Genomic DNA, 22,262 nt, shown 5'->3' on the forward strand with positions numbered 1-22,262 from the left:
GGAGAACGATGCACAATTCCTTATAAGCGCTGTGCAAGGGAAAACAAACAGTTAGGCATGGTCTCGCTGCATTCCCACACCAATGCCAGTGTTCATTGTACGTAACAGAGATCAGATATAGCAAACTACACTGAAAATAACTACAGGATACAATTAGTCTATGACTTGTTCCAGAGAGCTCAATTAAGTCTACTAAAATGCAGGGAAAACACACATCTTGGTATCCCAGTAAGAGCTGCTCTAAACAATGTGCTTATATAATTTTGTTTGCAGTTTCCACTTCTCAGATCTTTTACTCTCAACATTAAGAACTGCACAAATAGCTACTGACACCTTGCACCAGTGGTGGATAACCACAAGCACAGCTTCACGTCAGTGGAAGATAAGGCCCCCTTAGAGTGCCAGGCACTCTACAATCAGAAATCACACCCATCCCCAATGTTTGCTTTTAAAAAACCCAGTATTGTTACTTTTCAAAGGGTATAAAATGAAGACTTACCAAGATTAAGGCATTTTTCATAGGCCCACATGAATATTTGTACAGAGTCAGAAATAAAACTGGATTTCTAACTTCCAAGTCAGTGGTTTACAACCAGCCTCTTACCTTAGATGCTAAATCGTGCATTTGCATCTTTGCACAATGTAGCTGCCATTAGAGGATCCTGGTGCTAATGCTACCTGGGTAAATTAATAGCAACTGACTGTGCACGTCTGGTGGACGATGCCACTGGCACAGGGTATATTTTCCAGAAACAGCAAGTGTAGAACCAAGAGATTCAATGGCATATTTCAAACACCCATAAAGCATCTTCTAGAGTTGAGGTTACAACTTCAAACCTATTCAAGCCTGCCTGAAGTAACGCTGAGACCTATTTAAACTCCCTTTTTATCACATCCCCCTTTATCTCTCAAAAACCACTTCCACTCAAGCATCCTTCCTTAATAACCCTCAATCTTTTCAAAAGGATGATAATGAAAAACTGCTGAGGTGCCCTAGCAATCAACACTGGATGTTTACAATATACAATTTGTTTACGACAAAGGTGCATGCTATTTATGTACTATATAACGATAACTATCGCTACATTTTGCCACTTGGTGTAAATTATCCCTGTAACTTGGAAGATAAGCATGTTTATTATCAGCATCAATTAAGGAAATATTTGTGCCATGTCCCACTGGGCATGACTACGCTAACACTTCTCTCCCCTTTCCAAACCCAGTGTCTAAATCTAATTAGTTTTGAAAATCAACCCTATCAGGACAATATAGCTCTGCTATCAGTTGCCCACAGCTCTTGATAAAGGTTGCATTCCACTGGAAGAATTTTTCAGTGGTACTGTTTTATATCACTACCCGTAAATGACAAACTGATGATGAAAGGCTTGTTTCTAGCTCAAGGCGCTCAGCCCCCCCACCATACACACTTGCTTTAAGACAACACGATTTGAAGAAATCCATGAAGTCATTCTTAAATTCAGTTCATAGGGTACCTAAGTCTATACTTGCACTAGGTGTTCCCCAACACATTCCAAGCCTGAAGCTTACTTTTTAAATTGTCGATTGGGTAGAGTTTATCTTCGGTGTTCTGAACAGCCTCCCCCTGCATCTGCTATGGTTGAGCAAAAGCTAACTTTCTGCATTGGCACAGCATCACGGCAGCAACAGCACTGCAACCTTTTCAACAAAAGGTAGTTTGGGAGTTAATGAACATGCAGAAGACAAGTTTTCCATGAGATCCTGGCAACTCCGATGCAGCACGGCTTAACATATCACATGTAACCATAAAGAATGGAAAAATGAGGATTTAGTATCTTTTTGAATGTTTAACCATAGCACGCAGAGCACAGTCATTAAATTTCATAAAGCTACTTCTTTACATGGTGGTGCAAAATATGTTGCTACAGGAAAAATAATTCCATGTTTTAACAATACTGCTCTGAGAGCAGGTACAACAGACCCCAGCTTCAGAAGAGTGAAATCGAGCAGGGTCTGTTTTAAGCATGACATGCTATAACATGCTTTCCCCCTAGAAAATCAAAGGGTTGCTTAAATCCTGGCTGCCTGCAATAAGGAGCAGGTGGGACCTTTTCACTTGTCAGTGACTCCCTATGAAAAAAAAAAACAAACTGAAAATGAGCAGTTTTAGTCAAACTCTACAATTGCAAGAAATTTTACTTTCTTTAATCTAAGAAATAATCTTTCTTAATAACACCAGTACGAAAGTGATGAAGGAACAGCAAAGGACATAGCAGTACAGTGCCCACTTTTTTCTGCCCTCAGAAGTTAGAGTTGTCCAGCTGTGAATCCTACACCCAGACAGTCACCTTTGTGAAAATCCGGCCAGGACAGACAGGACAGAAATGCATTGGTTTTGGCATCAAATAGCGGAGAGGAGCCACATTCAGGGAAGACTCTCAGCTTTGCACGGCGTGTACCAAAAGGTGACCTCGTGCAAGCACCAGGCACCAGTGACCAACACACCACGCCGAGGACCACGCAGACACTCGCTGCTGCTAAGCATCGATGAAACCTTTGCAGCATCTGAGTTGCGGTGCGCAGATCTTTGCTTTCCCCATCTTAATTGGAGATTTTGCTACATGGAAGCGTACAGAATCCCTAAATAATGGGATTGGAATTAAAAGCTAGCTGAGAAGCTGCTTTCTGGATCAAGCTTTTAAAAATGAGAATTGTACATGATGAGAATATTTTTGTACTGTAAAAATGTGTAAGTGCAATTGAGCAAGCATGTGCTAAAGACTAAAGCAGATTTGTTATTCTGGACTGTCATTTCCTATCAACATTTTCTTTTTTGAAGGCATAATTATCTAAACATGTGGCTTTTAATACTTACACTGCTCATTAACTCTACATTTGCCAGTCTCACAACTCCCGCTATCACACTGAGGTTAAACATACAAGCTCAGAGATGCAAAACTATGGAGAACAGTGGATCTTCAGTTTTTAGCAGGGATTATACTTCCAAAAAAAAGATGTATTTGTTTAATTTCAGAATTTCGTTTGATGACATCTCTCAAAACTCTTTGGACCATATAGCTATCAGGAACACATTCCCATAAGCTTATTCAGTGTGCCTTCAATAGCTAGTCTGATGAGTGAAGTAAGGGATTTTTTAAACTAGACAGGCCCTAAACCCCAAAATCTTCATCTGTAAGACACAAGGGAATTCTTTACACTTGTTTCACTGCTACAATTTAATAACAAGTAGGTATAAAATCACCAGCTCCTCCATGAGCATACCTGTAACAAACATGTCTGTGCACTGATTAACAGAAAATATAAAAACCAGCACGTACATACAAAATTAAATATTATTAAAATGTATCTACTTAGTTTCCTATTAAATGGAAAAAGAAAACATTTATGTCCAATAATCACTTTCTCTCATTTCATATTTTGCACTTGAAAAGACATCAAAATGATCAAAATAGGCAGAATTTTGCAACTGTTGCTCTGAAAGGTAATAATTTTACATTTACAATGAGAAATAAAACAAAATTACAATTAAAAAAGCCTCCTTAACAAGCTGCAGGAAAATTACACTTTTGTTTCCCACATATACTTTATTTGGCAGTGAGAGCATGGCATCCAACAGCAATACAGCAGTAATTGTGCAAAAAAAGGACGGTGATATAAATCACCAAAGGTTAATGATCAGGATGTGAACAGAGGGACTTGTTTACAGAAATAGCATGCAATTTAAAATTTACAAGAGATTTAATGCCACTGCTTGGCAATCACTAAAATCAACAGCCCAGAAAACAGTGACATTAAGAAAAATATTACAGTTATAATCATTCCAAAATAAGTCAATTAGTGTTAGGGCATGCGCTTGCGATTACTTGACCCATTTGGTTTGCACTTAAGTGAAAAAAATCCCCCCCCCATTATATTGAGATTACTGAGTTGTGACCTATTTTGCATTCCATATTTCTTACACTATCCCTCTTGCATGCCGCTGGAGATGGTGGCAGAGGTTTTTTCTCCTCTCCTGGCTTCCAAGTAATTCTGACCTTTGACATTTGTAATAATAAAAAAAGAAGGAAGTTTATAATTGTGTTGTTCAAATGAAGGTGGAGGGGAAAAAAAATTCAATGTGCTATTATACAAAAGCCATGACGGCTGTCTTCGGTGAAAAAAAAAGCAATGTAAGTCAATTTGTGAACTTTGGCACCAGATGACCTTTAGAAATACAACAATATACAGAATTTACAAGCAAGAGTAGCACATGCAAATGACCCGGCACTGTCTCGCCTTTGGATTAGAGCTGCAAAGAGCATTATGGAGAACGCTTTCACAAAACAAATTAAGACTGTTACTTAAATGTCACGGCACACTATTGTATTTGGCTACAGATCATTACACCTGATACTAACACTTTTAAAAACTGTAATAACTTGGGAAATATTACATTGAGTGCCCACATGTATAAAGGGAATATAAAAAAATAAATAAATAAAAGAAGAAAATGGGTTCTTGAAGTAATTTAAACATCACCACTCCACGACTAGAGGGAAAGGTCAAAATTTAAGTAAGCTGAAAGGAACATGAATGGTAAAATAAAATGCACAAACAAAAAGATGAAAAGACCACTGGAATGACTCTGCAAACACAAGATGAAAGCACGCATGCTTTGGGCAAATTTGATTTCCATTCCTGCATTTGGTAAGCGAGAGACAGAACGAGGACAATTTTCGGAAAAGTGGGTTAAAAAAGGGGTAGAGAGGAGGTGTTCATCTAAAACGTGTTGTTTTGTTACCTTCAGTGTTGGTGCTGCTGCTGCTGTATATATTTCGCAGGCTACCAACACGGTTTAGTTTCCAAGCTTTGCGTTTGGCTGCATCCAGAGAGCAGAAAGGGAAGAGAAAAAAAAGAGAATAGAATAAAAATAAAGAAAAGAAAAAAAATGAGGAGGGGGGAAAAAAGAAACATCAAAATAGCATGTGAAGTAAAATACAAGCACAAGCCTGTTACATGTGAAGAGTTACACACAGAAAATGCACACAGGACTATACAGCCTCTCAGATCCACAAACAATATGAAAAGCCTCTTCCTTATTGGAAATGTTTTTTAAAACTCTGAAACATGACAAGGTTTGGCAAGACTAGATGGATCTGCTATTAGAACAGACAAAACCAGACCAGTAGAACTAAAAATGCACAACATATTTGTACAGAGGATAGCAGACTAGTCAAAACAACCACTGTAAAATGCTATTTAATACCAAAACTCGGCTAGACGAGTTCTTTTCCTCCAAAAGCCTATATTAATCACTTGATGCCTGTAGTTATAACACCTTTAAAAGTTGAGGTGATGATGTAATGGGCTTAAATCATCAAAACAAGAATGAATGTTATTTGCAGGATTGAGCTTACAGGCATTACTTAATTATTTTGAAGACTGTCAAGTAGACATTGATGCTGTGTAAATTATGTTTGTGCTCCCCCTGCCCCTAGCAAATCACTGCAAAACAGAAGTTTTAATTGGAAATTACGAATGTATATATTTATATTTTTTATATTACGAACACCACCATCGCTTTATGAGAATCCACAATTTTTTAGATTTTCTGAGATCCCAGCTGCTGTTTTTACAATTAGCAGGAAATATTGCTCAAAAGCACTCAATTCCTGTGCTCATTAAGAGAGACTAAATTTTTATGTTCTTTAAAATCTACATGTTTCGCCTTGAAAGTGAATTCACAGCATGAGAAGCGCATTCAATCAACAACATGCTTAGACTCAGTTTCATCAGACAGGAACTGTATGAAACATCCAAGAACACCACGGTACCGCTGGCCTGTAACAGTGACTTAAGCTGAAATAATAGAAACGTCCCCTCTCCTCTACCCATGGACAAGGAGGGAATGGCGTATCTACTGAAAGTGGTATCTCTACAAGCTTTTCAACCACCTCATCAGGTCACCCACTCAAGAAATAATAACGCAACACTGCCTGGCCTGTAATAGTTTTGTAAAATGTGTTGTACAGGATCAGGGATGAGATCACTGTGGTCAGTGAGAAATGGAAGAGCATCAAGACCTCCTTCTATGACTTTTCTCAGCAGGTCACACAGACCTAGTGCCTACAGACAGTGGAAAGCTTGAGCTCAGGTGTGAGACTTCTAAAAAGGACAGTATTGGTTAGAGTGTTATTAATTATGATTAATTTCTATGATGCTTTAAAACCGAACATTCTACCACTCTGATTCAGCTTATTATGAAGAAACTTGTGATGAATTTGGATTAAGACCCCCTAAGCACAGACGCTCCTCATCCTTTAGGATATCGTGAACATCACACAACATAATGAGTACGGTGATAAAACATTTAAGAATTTTTCTTTCTAAATTTAACAGAGAACTTTTTTTAATGTCCCATGGAACTCAGACTGAACAGCTGCTTCCACAGAAAAGGAACAGTGACACAAAGTCATTCAAATGCTTAACAAAAAGCTTGATTTTTGGCTGAAGATCTAAGGCTGGAACAAGCACTTGTTTGCTGCACATGGATACCTGTCATAAAGCAGCACAGAGCGTGTGTTTGCAGGAGGTGATGTGTTCAGGCACTGAAAGGAGAACGTTTCTCTCTCCAGCCCCTATCTCAAAGTTGCCTGTTTAAAGCTATCCTCATGTACACACCGAGAAAGAACTTCAAACTGCACAGACAGTAAAACAGCTATAAAAAAGTTATTACTGCAGCTGAAGAGAAATGCCTCAGCACCCTAGACTGTTAAGCTAGACGTCCTGTTGTAATAAAGTGATCCGCAGGCTTTAGTGCTCTATGCTGAAAGGGAAAATGGAGGACTGGGTACCTTATAATCACAGAACGGTTTGGACTGGAGGGGACCTCAAAGCCCACCCAGTGACACCCCTGCCATGGGCAGGTGTCCCCCCTCAAGCAGAGCAGGCCCCATCCAGCCTGGCCTTGGGCACTGCCAGGGATGGGGCACCCACAGCTCCTCGGGACAGCCTGGGACAGGGCCTCACTGCCCTCAGAATGAGGAATTTCTTCCATAAGTCTAATCTAAATCTATCCCCTTTTAGTTTAAAGCCATTACCCCTTGTCCTATCACGACATTCCTTAATAAAGAGTCCCTCCCCAGCTTTCCTGTATCCCCTTTAAGCATTGAAAGGCCACTACGAGGCCTCCCGGGAGCCTTCTCCTCCCCAGGCTGAACCCCCCATCTCCCTCAGCCTGGCTCTGTAGGAGAGGTGCTCCAGCCTCTGGCCATCCCCTGGCCCCGCTCCCACAGCCCCACGTCCTGCTGGTGCTGGGGCCCGGAGCTGAGCGCGGTGCTGCAGAGGGGGTCTCACAGAGCAGAAGGGGAGAAATTCTCCCTCGCCCTGCTGCCTGCGCTCGTGTGGGTGCAGCCCAGGACATGATCGGCTTTCTGGGCTGCAAGCGCACATTGCTGGCTCTTGTCACTCATCTGAGTGACATCCTTTAGACTATATATCACTGAAATTAAAATATATAATGTTATCTGGAAGATTAAGTTAGATCTATTTAGAAATTAAAGTTCATCAAATCTAAATATATCTTCATTGTATGCATCCTTCAATATGAAAAATCTTCAGTTTTAGAAATATTTAACTAATCCCAGCAGGTACCAGCAACTAGAAAGGCACAATTTCCCAGCTGAAAACTTGTTTTACCTGAAAAAAATTTACATATAAATAGACAAAATCGAGGTTTGGCACCCTCAGAAAAGGAAGACCGTTTCCAGTATACAAAGACCCTTTCCCAGTCTGTTTTCATTTTTCAAACTTTAATCGCATGTTAAAGTACGGACATATAAGCAGGAAGTGAACTTGCAACCTGGTTTTCTATTAACCTATTGATGAAATAGTCCATTTTAATGTGTTAAGTGTCATGCCTTTTTCTTCTTTTTAAACAAATGGACTTTTTTCTCAGTGAAGCTGAGGTCCTGATACATCCTAGTGTGTCCTTTAGCATTGATTAGACTCCAGTCTGCTTCCTGGTGGTGCTCTGCGGTCTCTGAGAATTCACGAATATGATCAGCAGCAGGGTTGGACAGTGCCAAGTTCAGCCTCCACCGCGTGATTGATGTGTGTGCGACCACCAGGGCCTAGCCCAGCCATCCCACCCTGACTGCCTTCAAAATTACAGTCTGACTATAAATTTCTGCTACCTACAAACAAGGCCTCAGCAGGCACTGGAGGTCATTGTTTGCCTGATCTGTCTTTGACTTACATGCCAGAATATTCAGTCCATCCAGTCTGGGTTCACTCCCCAGTTTTAAGTTAGCTCAGTGTGAGCTCTGGTTGCCAGCTCTGGTGATGTATATGTGCGTGCATAGATAAAGAAAACCATGAAAGCCAGAACTGGTTTCCAATGAAAAGCTATTAAAAATACTTCATTATTTAACAGAAACAAAGCTTTCTAATTAGAAAAGATCTTTAAGGTGAATTGATCTGTTGAAGTATTTTCTGGAAGTCTGTTTTCTTAGAATAATCTTACCAAGAAGCATCTCTAGTTAGAGATACTAAAAAAAAAAAAACAACAAACACTTTTCTCAAACAACAAATACCTGGAATGAAGATAACTATTTTCCAGAAGATATGAGTATTTGATTTAGCTTGTCCTGAAACGGCAACTAGTATTCTGCCTAGTATGCAGGACTACCACAATCTGAATGACTGATGTATTTTAATAACGTTTTGAGAAAATCTTATTAGCATCGACACTTGCCCTGATCTCTGGCTTGAATGCTGAAAGGAAAACAACATCTTGCAGCAATCAAAGCAGGACCCCATCCCAACTAGCATGCAGGCACAGAGTGGAAGCACAGTTTCTGATCTTCACCAAGCTCATTAACTCCAGAATTTAGATGACTGAGATTAAACTCTTACCTTTGCCAGGCAAATTAATTTGTGATTCCAAACTCTCAATCTGGACTAGCACAATAAGTCATTATCTGTCACCCAATGGCTCTGAGCTCTGCTTTTAACAAACCTGCAAAACAACGCCTTAATTGTTGCAATGTTCGACTCGGTGCAAGCCATCGTCCGGCAGTTCCTCCCAGTAGTTACCATGGGAAGAAATCACAAAGCAACAAACCATGAAAGCGTTGACTCTCGGAGCCTGACATGTGGTTTTACGATGAAGGGTTAAAATGATTTCTTGAGCTCTTGCAAGGAAGCTACTCTCAATTTTACCATCTATGATCTGATGCGTCACTCGTGTGGCACATACACGCTCAGACATCTAGTTCAAATATACCATTTGAGGGACTAGAACCTACCGTATTGATTTGTAAGGAGGAAAGAATGATGTGCTTCTATATAACCGTGTCAAGTGTTACAATGGACCATACAGATATTTATTTTTTATAGCAGGAACTACTCCCCAGGTAGTCAGAGGTCAGCAGTCGTTGAATCATCTCCATGTACTGTAAAAGAACCCCATGCTACCTAAACAGACATACCAGTTCAAACCGCTTGTATTCCTCTTTGCTTCATCCTAATTTTCATCATAATTTTTATGGTGAACAAATGGTGTGCACAATTGCAAAGTTCTGTTGGGGTAGAACTGCATTTCTGGAAGGATACATCCCCAGCCATTTCTGCATCCAGAAGGGAGGACTGGATGCATTCCCTGCAGTCTCTCCAGAAGCACTCCCATTTCCTTCCTTCACTCCTCCTGATTCACTCAAAAGAGTTGCAAGAGCATCTTATGGGTGTTTTTAATATTAGTTTTGTGTTTCATCAGTGAATGTGGTAGCTCTCACTTTTAGAAAGTACCTTGCCACGTCTCCACCTAAACACTGTGAGTCCAGTAAGACAAAACACTTGCCATTGTTCATTCACGCCTCACCTATGGCCCCTTGTAAGATTAAAAAAAACAACAAAGACAAATACACAAAAAAACGGAAACCCTTTTCAGGTTTCAAACACCTTTTCAGGTGTTGTCCATGACATGACATGACATGACATGTCCAGTGTCTCCTGCTCTTTGCCTCAAGAGTTCACAGCCTGCAGAAGCCCTGGCCAGGATGGATGCCTCCTGGTGCCAAGTGTTAAGCCTGGGCTCAAAAAATTCTTGGTTGAGCCACATAGAAAAATGCTCCTTTTGCATAGTTTCTGTTAGCAAATGCAGAATGCAGTTTCTCTGGCTGCATCCTCCCTGTGTACATCTGGGAACCAAGCACAGCTCTGCAAAGCAGTACGCTGAAACTTGCTGCTGCTTGGCACTCACAAGGGCTGACACCTACTTTTAGAAGGACGTGCTCTCTATCAAATGGGACTATCGTACCAGCGATCCATGTGTCAGCAGGGGTTGCGTTACCCACGACAGCTGTCAAGGCTTGCTTGCTCTGCACATAACATTATATGAAAGTCATTTCAAAGGGGTAGCACATAGCCCTCATTCTCACCTCAAAAACCTCACGCTGATTCACCAGTCACACAGCCTTGCTGAACAAAGCACTGCCATTACTGGGAAGCTGCAAGGCAAACTTCTCGTATGCATTGCTCTGCAAATGTAACTCAACTTTATTGTGCCAGAAGAGCCTTGAAATGGGACAGACTGCATTTCCAAAGCCCACAGACCCATTTTTCCCCCAGCTCTGCTGCACCTGCCAATAATGCAAGACAAACTCCCTGCCACAAAAGGGTGTTGAGAAGCACCCAGCTCATGTCATAAGGGTACCAGAGTAGCCCTTAGAAAGGGCAATTTCTAAGAACATTGGGAACAAGTGATTAATTAGAGACAAACTGCAGGCAAAAGGGTTTTGTAGCTCACCAAACAACATCCTGGGCATCTAGCTACCTAAAAATGCTAGTGGGGCATGCCTTCAGGAGTTGATCGTGATTTGATAAACTCATCTTTTCAGAACACAGGCTTTGACCTCTTCTAGAGTTTACATAAGCAAGACTCACACTTTTCTTTTTGTTCTAAACAAGCTTTTCCTGTTTATTTTTTAAATGAATTACTCCCACCAATTCGTCCTTCTGTTTTTCACCAGTTGCAGAACCATAAAGCTCCCAGATCTACAACCTGGACCTTAAAAAACAATAAAAATCTGGGTTTCCTATGGAAAGCTTTAACTGCTTAAATCAAGCATGACTTAGGGCACATGCGACTTAATGTGTAGAAATGCTGCAGCGTGGCAAACAGACAGAGGCTACGTGTGCCTGCAGAGCACACAGAGCATAGGAGTCATGAAGCCCTTGTCACGACTCCTTAGGCACTGAAGGGACTCACTGTGCTTTACCAGATGCAATTCCACTCTGTTATTTCAGTTTTCCATGTCCTTATCTTTAAATTTGCAGTTTAGAAGGCACAGACTGCAATGCACATACTCTGAAATGGAAGCTGTACATGTTATTTAATGGCTGAACAAGTCTTTGACCAGCCAAACACCATTGTAATAGAGCTCTATAAAATGAATCCAAATAGAAGATAGTTAGAACTAGTGAGAGATGATTACACATTACGTCTCTGCCCATTGCAGCAAGCCCTGATGATAAAATGGTGGGAACAGTTTGTCATTTCAGCTGAAGCTCTGGGAGGACATCCAGCTGTATCTGGAGGCATAGGCAATCCTCCATTTGCTGTTAATTTTGAATATTTCACCTTGTGAGATGAATTATACTTATTGAACATACATGCTGTATGTAAAATGAGCTTGGTCATGTTTTAAATGTTTATATCATAAAGTGAGAATAGGCATGTCAGCAGATGAAGAAGAAAATTAGGCTTTGGAATAGCCTTTTGTCAAGACACGGAGTAACTGGGAATCAATTAAGCTTAATGACTCCCAATTACCGCATATCTTCGTATTTGTTCAGGCAATAACTTTACATCTGTGACCAACCCCTTGCAGACAGAGTTTCTTCTGTGTTTGCTTTCTTTAATAGGGATGCTATTTATTCTGTGTTAATGAATCTACTTTTCCTGTCTAATTTTGATTAGTTAGGTATTGTACTAAATATGTTTACCACCACTATGATCACATACCATTATTTCTAAAAAGCATCTACTGTATAAGCCACGTGCACGTCTGATGGTACATCTGTTTAATAAACACCCGTGAAGTTCTCTAAGGATGGTTAAGGCGCTAGTCACCTAAACACCACATTAACCCTCTTCAAGTTTCTTAAACCAAACTATTTATACATGATAAGCAGAAATATGCTTTCTTTCTTAGGGGAGTCTCAATATCTAGAGTCTCACCCTAAAAATCCTCCTGCACTGCTGTACTGAGAAACTACAGACTTGCTAATGTCACCTCTGGTCTCTGTGTGACAGAGTTCTTTGTTGATTAGATAAATAGTCCTCAGATAGCTGATTAAAAAATGATGTAGCCGTTAGGTTGTGTGTCCAAGCTTTGTCAGCCATGTTGGATGTTAAAGTGTGCATGAATTACATCCCTGGAGTGTGCTGAACAGTGCTGATTAAATGAGGCACGCCACAGCCCTCAGCATCAATTATCAGAAATAATAGGATCTTTTCACCTACACTGGAGGAAGGGGGCTGGGATGGAGTCAGCATGCCACTCATTTCTCAGAATATCTCATCATCGTAAGCTCAAAATAATAACACTGTTCATTCACGTAAGGACGTTTGTTTATTTTTATTGTGTAACAATAAAGACTGAGAAGATACATGAGGAAAAACCTTCTGCCATAGCATACACCAGGTGATTTTTTTTAAAACATACAATACCTGTGTAACATCTATCTAGAAAAATAGGGATATGTAAGATCTGGGTAAGAGGCAACCTTGAATGCAAGAGGAGTGTTTAAGGATAAACTCCAGGACAATCTATGTGAAGTTGCCACCACACTGGGGAAAGGTTTCTACGTTTCAGTTGCCCTCACCCTCTTTTTCAGCTCACTCTTCATCACGAGTGGTTTCATCAGGAGCTGTGAAACTGCAGATTGGGGATTTTCCTTTTTTGTTGGTCAGCAGAACAGCGTTTTGCTTAACAAGACCATACTCCTTCATAAGAGGGTTGAAATTATTTCACTGAGATGCAGCCTAGGAGATTCTTACACCACTTAAACTTGTTTCTTCAGCTGTGAAGGGGCCTGAGACAGTCTCTTTTACCCTATATGGAAGCAGCAATGATGAAAATTCCTCAAAAAGGGTTACAAAAAGGGCATATATAATATATGATGTTATTTAGAAAATCAAATTATATCTATACATAATGTTTCTAGACCTGACCAACACTACATTTTAGAATAAAATGCCAAGTGCAAGGATCTCAGAAATATATAAACTACTTTTGTATAATTCCTAACAAACGGTCATACTTGCATACAGCAGATCTATTAAATCAGATTTCCAAAGTAAAATATCTTTAAACACTTCAGCGCAACTCTAAGGTTTCCAAACCTTACATTCGTTCTGTATGCTGATGTTAACAGGGCATGCATACTAACAGACCAAAAAAATGGAGCCGAAATACAAAAAGTATAACCACTGATGGTTATTCAATAAAAATAGAAGCCAAAGCCTGACAGTAATAGCCCTTAATATATCAAATGGGTTCTTTTTGAACACCAGGATACCCAGCAGCTTGTTTTTCTGAGCAAAGCAAATTACTAAAAATGCCAAGTTATGTAAGTTACCCAACCCAAACACAAGTAAAAAACTTATGCCTTGATACAAAAAAACCTCTCCTCCCAAACTAAAATCCTTTCCAGTGCTCTGTTTTAAGCCCACAAAATACTCTAGAAGTAATACTTCAATTCACATTAATACTTAATTACATTTGGCTTAGATTCAGCTTGGAACTTTTCGAATGAAGACAAAAAATGAAAACACATTCATACTTCTACTCATGACAGGGAAGAAAGTTAGGAGTTACTTTAATTAAATATTTCTAAAAAATGTTTTTAATTCCTTTTTTTCCCCATCACATTTCTCCACAGAAACTTTTGCAGCAGGACTAACTAAACTATTCAGTGCATTTCAAATACACTATAAATATACTAGATTCAAATCGACAAACGTAAATGTTAATTGGAAACATTTTTCTCAGTTTTTCATTATCTGAGCAGAAAATTATGGGTCTTTTATACACACACACAAAATCCTTTTCAACCACCTAGAAAAATTATCTTTTAATAAAAGCTTTAAATTATACTATCATATTTCAAAGGCAACGAACAGTTAAAGCAGCTAATCAAAGGTATAATTATTTAATGACTACTACTCATGCTATCTAACAGGGCCATAATTGCTTGGCTGTGATCACTAGACCACCAGCTTCAATACTGGAAAACAAGTACTTTGCTTGTAGCATTTGATCGACCAATTTCTAAGGTTAGTTTCTCCAATTGGGTTGACTTCACAAGGCTAGCTGAGTTATTACAGAATTAGATAATCAGTTTGTCAAACTGCCTCCTTTTTTTTTTTTGCACACATCTGTACTAAGAAAAAAACTGCAGAGGAAAAAAAAAGCCTAACAGCATGCAAAAATATTACCCCGACAAAATGCTATTTATAAAAATCAATGATTTTTTTTTCATTTTTAATGATACAAGACAGTTTTCTGTAAACCCCAGCTGACTCCATTCTAGTAATTCAAATGTAAAAACCCAAAATGTGCCTATTAAAAATTATATATTTTTTTCTATTTTAATATTTATTGTCCATATTAATCTACTCTAAATAGGTGGAAGAGTATGCAAATGGGCCTTCTGACACTGTTTCATCGTTTATGTCATGTCTTGTACAATTGAAAATATGAAAAAAATAGTCTAGAGCCAAGTATTTATCAGAACCATCTAGAAGCTAAGCAAGTGTACAGTGCATGTTGGTTTATTTTTTGGTTTAGTAAAAGTACTTATGAAAAAGCTGTTTGGCTTACTATATTTTAACATTAAATGCTAAATATGAACTACTACTATTACACTTATTTTGCAGTTCTTCCCCCCCCCATTAGATTTGATACAAGACACTGGCCCCTCTGGAATTTCTAAGATATTTGAATACCTATCCAATTAGCTAGACAACATCTTGATTTCTAGATCAGCCCCGTTCTTGTAATTAGTACAGGGGGAGCTCAAGTGAGGGCAGCACCACCTGGGACGCTGCTCTCTGAACCAGACACCATCGAGGAACTCGCCCTTCTCAGCCCCACCCTGCAGCCCGATGCACCTTCAGGCTCAGCAGGGGCACGAGGGAAAGCTGACTGCGACCTGATCACACTGCTGCACCTGGCTGAGTAACACCTGTGACAAACCCTGTAAAAGTGCACAAATTGCACATGAAACCCTCTTGGGTTTGGTCCTTGCTGGCAACGCTCCCACTATATAACGTACAGTGCATCGCCGTTAAAACCAAAGCAATGCATTTCTAAGAAGACCAGCAAAAAGCAGAAGGCTAAAGAGGAAACGCCGTGCGAGGGAAGCATCTGGGACACAAAAGAAAAGATCAGAGGAGCAAGTGTGGGACATATGGGGGCCACATGTTATTCACAATCAGCCTACCTCCTTTCTGCTGTTTAGACAAAGCATTGCTCAGTGGAAAGAGAAAACGCTTCCTTGCCTGCCCCACAGAGAACCACTATTTTTATGGCATGATGGATTTATTCTTGTTTCGGACCATCAGTTTCATCTATGGATAGGGAGATGACAATCTTGCCCGTTATAGGCTGATAAACAAGCAGCATTTAAATCCATTAACCAGAGATGCACTGCTCTGTACCCTTCTCCCTCTCCAAACAAAAAGCAGCCACGTTTTGTTGATAGTGCAAGCAATTACTGTCAGCAGTAATTGTTACAAAACAACAGAAAGAGCTGTTTCTGCTCAATGGAGTCATATTTTCAGTGCTTACTTTAAAAATGGTTCCCAGCGCAGGAATCCTGAATTTCCAAAGTATTTGGCCATTGCTTTCCCACAAAATTTCTTTTCCATTGTGTATAAGGTGTGTCAGTGGAAATATTGCAAGCTAAAACCAAAATGTCCTAAATTAGGCGGAACTACTGTGAGTGGCTGAATTAAAGCCCAAAAGAGCACGTTTGTTTTCTCACGTGGTAGAAAAATCATAACGTGTTTGAAGATAAAAAAAAAAATATATATATATTTATGTACCAAGTCAGATAGGAAGGTCTCTGTGCACTGATCAAAGTGCTTCACAGCAACTTCTGTCAAGGCACCTTGTAAGAAACATAACAAAGCTGAGGCAGGATGCAGGCAGTAAGAAACATCAATATTTACATAATTGTCACAGTTCTCATTTTTCTTGATTTTTTTTTTGTTAGATACAGATAAGAGGTTAGATTTTTTCCAAAGAAAAATTTATTTTGTTCAGCATTTCATAAGACGATAAGGGAGACTTCCCACCACACTCGTTGCTATCAAAGGAGGCATCTAAGTTGTCTGTAGAAGTCTTTTAAGATAAAGATAGATCAGGCATTAGAGTAATTTTGTGAGTTTCACCTTTTACATATTCTGAAATGTAAAGCAATTAGAAAATTGAATAGAAATCACAATTTCCATTCCTACCGTTGGCACATTTTTTCATCACATTCAATCCATATTATCTGCACTATTACGAAATGTAAACTCACACTATGCAAATAAAAACCTGAGTAAAAGTCATGGCTGCATTAAGATGTCACAGACAGCCTACTCTTCTGAAAAAGCAATTGTTGGCCTTATCAGTTCCTAAGGATCATTAGATATAGCCTATGTATACAGCTGATGTAAAACAGAGGCAAGAGGATCTATAACTTGCTCAAAACCACCAGCAAGTCCAAGTAGTGCAAAGGAACACCTTGGGAAAGTCTATCCATGAAGCAACTTAGAAATGGGCTTATTTGAAGAGTTTCAGTCCTTTGTGAAATCCACCCCATCATCCAGGCTGGCAGCAGTTTGCCCTCCATCATGGTGAGTGGTGACAGGCATATCTGAAGGGCAGAGGAGGAGCAGGCACGCACTGAACTCGTGTTTGTTCTTGGGGAATGACATCCATATGTGACCAGATGCAGCAATGCTTTCCGCTGGAGCTATATGGACATGCACTCTTTAATTTTCATCCCTTGTAAAAATAAGCATTAGACAATTTCTTAGTATTAGGTGTTCAATTGTTAAGCACGTTACTTTCTTTTTGGTGCAACTTTCCATGTTAGTATAGGGATTCCTCACTAGATATATTCAAGTTGGAGAGATTTATTGTGTCAAGGTTTTTCCTACAAACTACCAAGCCATCTGTAATGATTATTTCTCTATATACCTGAGTGCTCGTGCTAAAACAGGAAGGTCACCACCTCCCCTTTTGACCGAGCTTCTGCACCGACACAGCTGGAAGACAGCTTCCAGTTTGCCCCCCTTCACCTGACCTCTTAGAAAACAGACCCACAGCTCTGGGTCCTACACCGCGAGGACAACCTGGGGCACAGAGGGTTCATTGGGATAATCCAGGTAGCATTTCACGTCTGGTACCACAACCACAACTCCTAGCTCAAACTGGGCAACGGGACCAAGAACCTTCTGTTTGTGGACCGGCCAACTTGCAGAAACCATTGTTCAACCAGTGGTTGCCACAATGACCTGCAACAGAGCATGAAGGTCTCTGTGGGCAGGTAGTCTTAACCCAGGACTCTTCCTAGGGAGAAGGAAACTATTCAGACCTGTCCGTTTTAAACTTACTATGGGAATAGAATTTTTTTTCCTATGGAAGATTCATCATGTTGTGTCTTCTCCATACGTTGCATCAGGATTTCAAGGGTTTCAAGTGCAGGAAGCTATCTATACTTGTATTAGATCAGGGCCCCTCAGATTTACTGATAGTTGTTTGTTTGAACTTAACCAATGAAAAAATGCAAAAAAAAATTAAAAAATTGAAGACACCCTTGATGTGGTATTACCCAACAATTGTCCAGATACCGTTTTGAACAAATCCAGCAAGATCAAGGTTAAATTCTGACCCTATGCAGCTGCTCTTATGTGAAAGTTAGAATTTCTGTAATTTGACTTTTTTTTTTTTTTTTTTTTTCCAAAAAATGCAGTTGCAGAAATTCCCTGGGGAGATGCTGTGGTTGGAGTTAAAAAGTTAGAAAAACAAGGATGCAATTGTGTATTTGCATATTTTAAATACTGCACATTTTGTCAGGGCATACACAAACACATGACTGTGCGATAAAGCAAAACCAGGAGGCTCAAATTAAGAGACTCACGTCTAAGTCCCACTGCCTTTCATCCCTCAGCAAAGCACTGAGTAACAACTGCATTTTGCCTGAAAAGATAAATATTAAATCCCGCATTTACATCAGATGCTTGTGTCACACGCTCCCTTACTAGCTGGAGATCTGAGTTGTTAACTACTAAATGGGTAAATGACAATGGCTGTTACTAATCGCTTATTGAATAATGAAACTGACACAACTGATAAAAGATTTCAATCCTGGAAAAAAGTGATTTATAGTATTTCACTCTACTGGCACTGTTATTTGTATGACAAATGGTTGGACAGACACCAGTTAATCTCTGCACACCTCCAACTCTGATGTGGCAGCTTCTGCCGGAGCATCCAAATAATCAAGAACAGCTAACAATACAGCCACGCTGTTGCGAGGGGCTGAATGCTGGTATTTTATCAAGGCTGATCCCCAAATCAATTTACGCAATGGATTTTTTTTTGGTGGGGGAGGGAGCGTATGGCAAGAAAGAACATCATAAAATCGCTAAGCCACAGCTTGCAGCTAGGCAGATAGGCCACGCTCCTGTAACACAGAAATGAAATCATCAATACAACTAAGGCATTAATGATTTCAGAAAGCTCAGTATAGTTTATAGATTTTCTTGATGGCAAAATCCGAACTGCAGCATCATACAGAGCTGTCAAGACTGTTTGTTATGTTGTGGTGGAATACCACACCGCCTGCTGTGTACCACGAATCCCATTTTCCCCTCAGATGGGAAAGGGAGGTGGCTTCTTTTGAGTCAGTATGAGACAGGGTTTCCCCCCCTTCTTGAGAAACAAATGAAGCATTGTATTTATCAGCAGTCCATCAATAGTAGCGTTATCTCATTGGTTGTGTCGGTAACATCCTACTTCCTGCAGAAGTCAAATGTATTTCATCAGGCCAGTCTTTCAAGAGCAGCAAACCCCTCCGAGTGCTGAGCCTCCTGGAGTTTGCCTTCTCTCGCATTATTTTGCAACTTTGCAACCAAAAGTTTCAACTTTTCATTAAAAAACAAACAAACAAACGATATCCACTTCAATGAGGAAAAACAACTTACGGGAAGAAAAAGAAGAGATGCAGATGGAGAACTGAAATATTGCAAACTGAAAATATTGACAAAGATTTTTATATTCATGCAACACGGAGTAGTGTGTACTTCGCTACAGCTCACACCTTTTAAATGATTAACCCCAACACAATCCCACTTGATTTAAGAGCAGTTTCACATACAGTAGCAGTAGTTAAGATGATAACTTACTTCCTCCTCTCATTTTGCTGTTAAAAAAGTTAAATGTAAAATAACCAGCACATTACAATCCACCTAAATCACAATAGAAAACAGCTTTTGTATGAATGCCGAAGGTCAAGCAGTCCCATCATATTTAAAGGTTACACAATACCTTAAGTGCCTATTTAGATTACAGCTTACAAAGACAAGTGGAGTTTTCACTCAGTTCTCTTGTACTTGCTTACGCAGGCCTTGATGTAGTACAGCACGTTGCAATTTCGCACATATTTGTAGGCTGCAGCAACCCTACAGTAACCTATTTGGATCATCTGCACTCAACCCATGAAAGAGAATAAAATTTTAACAAACAGATGCTGAGGTTCACATGAGGCAGACACCAACATGATGAAAGTGAATCAGGGTGGATGCTGCCAAGGGTCTTCAGAGCAAAAAGCAGCGGCTCATCTTCTGTTGCGACATAGCAGAGGAAGCTGCTGGGAAGGATGCCACGGGAATGGTGACAGGCCGAGGGAGCAGTCCTTGTAGCAGTGTCTGGGTGGGTACGTACCACATTCATCAGGGCTGCAGCAATTGAGATACGGGGTTGTGAAAGTGTGAACTTGTCTTAGCTGAACGACCAAGACAGGCGACAACACCGGAGGTAAGGCACCATGCTCACAACACAACTGACACATGGAGATGAAGCCCAGAGCACGTACTGCAAGACTTAAAAACGGCACTTTTCCCTAGTCACAGTGACATGGAAGGTCAATGAGGACCTTAAGGTTAGCCTTATGAGGATGTGTGTGCCCAGTGTCCTGTTTGGATGGAGAATACAAAGCCGCATGCAGATGAACGCCTCCGAGTCAGCTACAGAATGACAAAGGCTCAGTTTGTAGGAGCCCATGTGAGATTGTTCAGAGAACACAGCCAAGAGGAGAAGGGCACCTGACAAAGCAGGAGAAGCAGCAAGAATTTTCTCCAAAAGGCCTAGAAGATCCCCAGAGAGATAAAACATTACAGGCTGCAGGCTCGCTGACAGGAGAAAAGAGGATGGAGTATGGAAATGACTAACGTAACTGGAAGAGGAGAAAAATCACCCCTAACACCAAGCAGCATTTGGCTGAAAACAAAGCCCAAGTCAACTCTTCCTTGTGTCTGGGAGATGCATACCTCTACAAGTCCTTCTTGTGAATGGTTAACCATTTCAACACTTTCAATTTAAGTTATATTGATTAGTTTTCTAGTGCTTATACAACTTTTTCAAAGTTGTTTTTTAAGTACATATTGTCATGCAGGGCTAACTCAGAGTATTTGTTCTTCCAAGATATTTGTGGTAACACAGCATTAAAAACTGCTCAGCTTGTTATCACTTCACAATCTCACGTAAGAGATTTAGATAACTCTGTTCGTTACTTAGTCCCTCACTGGAAATTATTTTCCGATTATATCACGTATTGGCCTTCCCATGATTTTGCTCAGAATCAGTATGAGGTTAAATAATACATAGATTCTTCAGCATCCCTTTCTTCTTCTCAGCTATAAGCATAATATTCATTTTATTCTATTTTTCTAAACCATTCCCACTGCTATAAGATCCCTTAAAAATTAAATGACAATTGATTAGAAAGCTTCTAAGCAAACTCTGCAATACTCCTGAGCACAACTAATGCGTTTGTGCAGATGTAATACAAATAAATACATAAATAAATAAATAAGCACTGTAGATGGTGTTTAGCAGTCATCTGCTTACTAGAAGTAGAAACTTATGGTAAAATAAAATTATTTCTTATGAATAGAAAATTTCTTGCTTTTCCTTTTTAAATTGAGGATTTGGTATTATATTCCTTTGTCAAGCATTTCATACATACCATGGCTATAATTTGTTGCTGATGAATTTAAATTCCTTTCGCCATCCTTATAGACCTCACATTCTACAGACCACCAATTTTTTCTAACAGCTTTAATTTTCTTTATCAACAGTTATCATTTTCTATCTATTGACTCATATTCACTACTATCACGTTCACTATCCTTCCAATTCACACTTTCCTGAACTGTTTCCTTCACTTCCACTCTTAATCACATTATTTAAGATACAAGCATTATTTTGAGTGGAGAAACCATACGGTTTTTGCATTTAAAAAAAGAAGTATTTCCTAAACATTTTCAGATTATTCACATAATTACTTTTATAATAACTTTTCCTTTTTAAAATAACTTTTCCTCCCACATAAATTATCTTACTATTGATCGTGGTTATACAAAACAAGCAATTTAAAAGCCTAAAATTTATGCATATATATAACATATATACACACACATGAATAGAGAACTGCGCTGTGTTTGTTCAGGGCAGAATAATTAGACTTGTCTTGTATTATACAATCTCAACTTTAGGCACATGCCTTATTGACCAGGTGGAGTGGGACTAACAACACTGTTTTGTACTCTGCACCTCCCAGGCATCATAAGGTATTAACACAACCCCATTGTATTCTTCTAAACCATCAATCAGTCCTTTAAAAGAAAGCAGAGGCTCTCCACCTTCTGCATGGAGTTAACATGCAGGTAGTCATAGTAATTGATAGCACAGAAAAAACATGACACATAATAGTACAAGATTACTGTCAGAATACTGTGCAATCAAATATAATAAAGGTTGATGGACTAGCAGATTCTTCCTTTTATTGTGCATATGTGCACGTATGCACAAGTTAAGGACTGCTTGCTCACCCAGAACCAGGAGGGGAAATAAGGAAACCTGCCCCCAGAGACATACAGCTGAGATATAAACAGGGATTGAAATTTTTCCTTGAAAATCTCTCATCCTTTGCACAGTGCT

The 22,262-nt window shown here is 39.6% G+C and overlaps 1 protein-coding gene across 14 annotated transcripts in view; it reads right to left on the reverse strand.

Annotated features, from left to right (window-relative positions):
• The window catches only part of AGAP1 (ArfGAP with GTPase domain, ankyrin repeat and PH domain 1), a 372,200-nt gene that overhangs the window by 58,148 nt on the left and 291,790 nt on the right, over positions 1-22,262 (reverse strand). For 7 of the 14 annotated variants that reach the window (XM_040560956.1, XM_040560955.1, XM_040560961.1 and 4 more), the window contains one exon: positions 4,781-4,858. The exons of 6 other annotated variants lie outside the window; for them this stretch is intronic. In XM_040560956.1, the coding sequence (XP_040416890.1) occupies positions 4,781-4,858 (78 nt within the window). Of the gene's footprint in view, positions 1-4,780; positions 4,859-16,266; positions 20,000-22,262 lie in introns of those variants that run through there. One more of the 14 variants, XM_040560953.1, reaches the window with a different exon arrangement.

This window comes from Cygnus olor, chromosome 6 (assembly GCF_009769625.2).
Source record: "Cygnus olor isolate bCygOlo1 chromosome 6, bCygOlo1.pri.v2, whole genome shotgun sequence".
In the NCBI taxonomy this organism is placed as follows: domain Eukaryota; kingdom Metazoa; phylum Chordata; class Aves; order Anseriformes; family Anatidae; genus Cygnus; species Cygnus olor.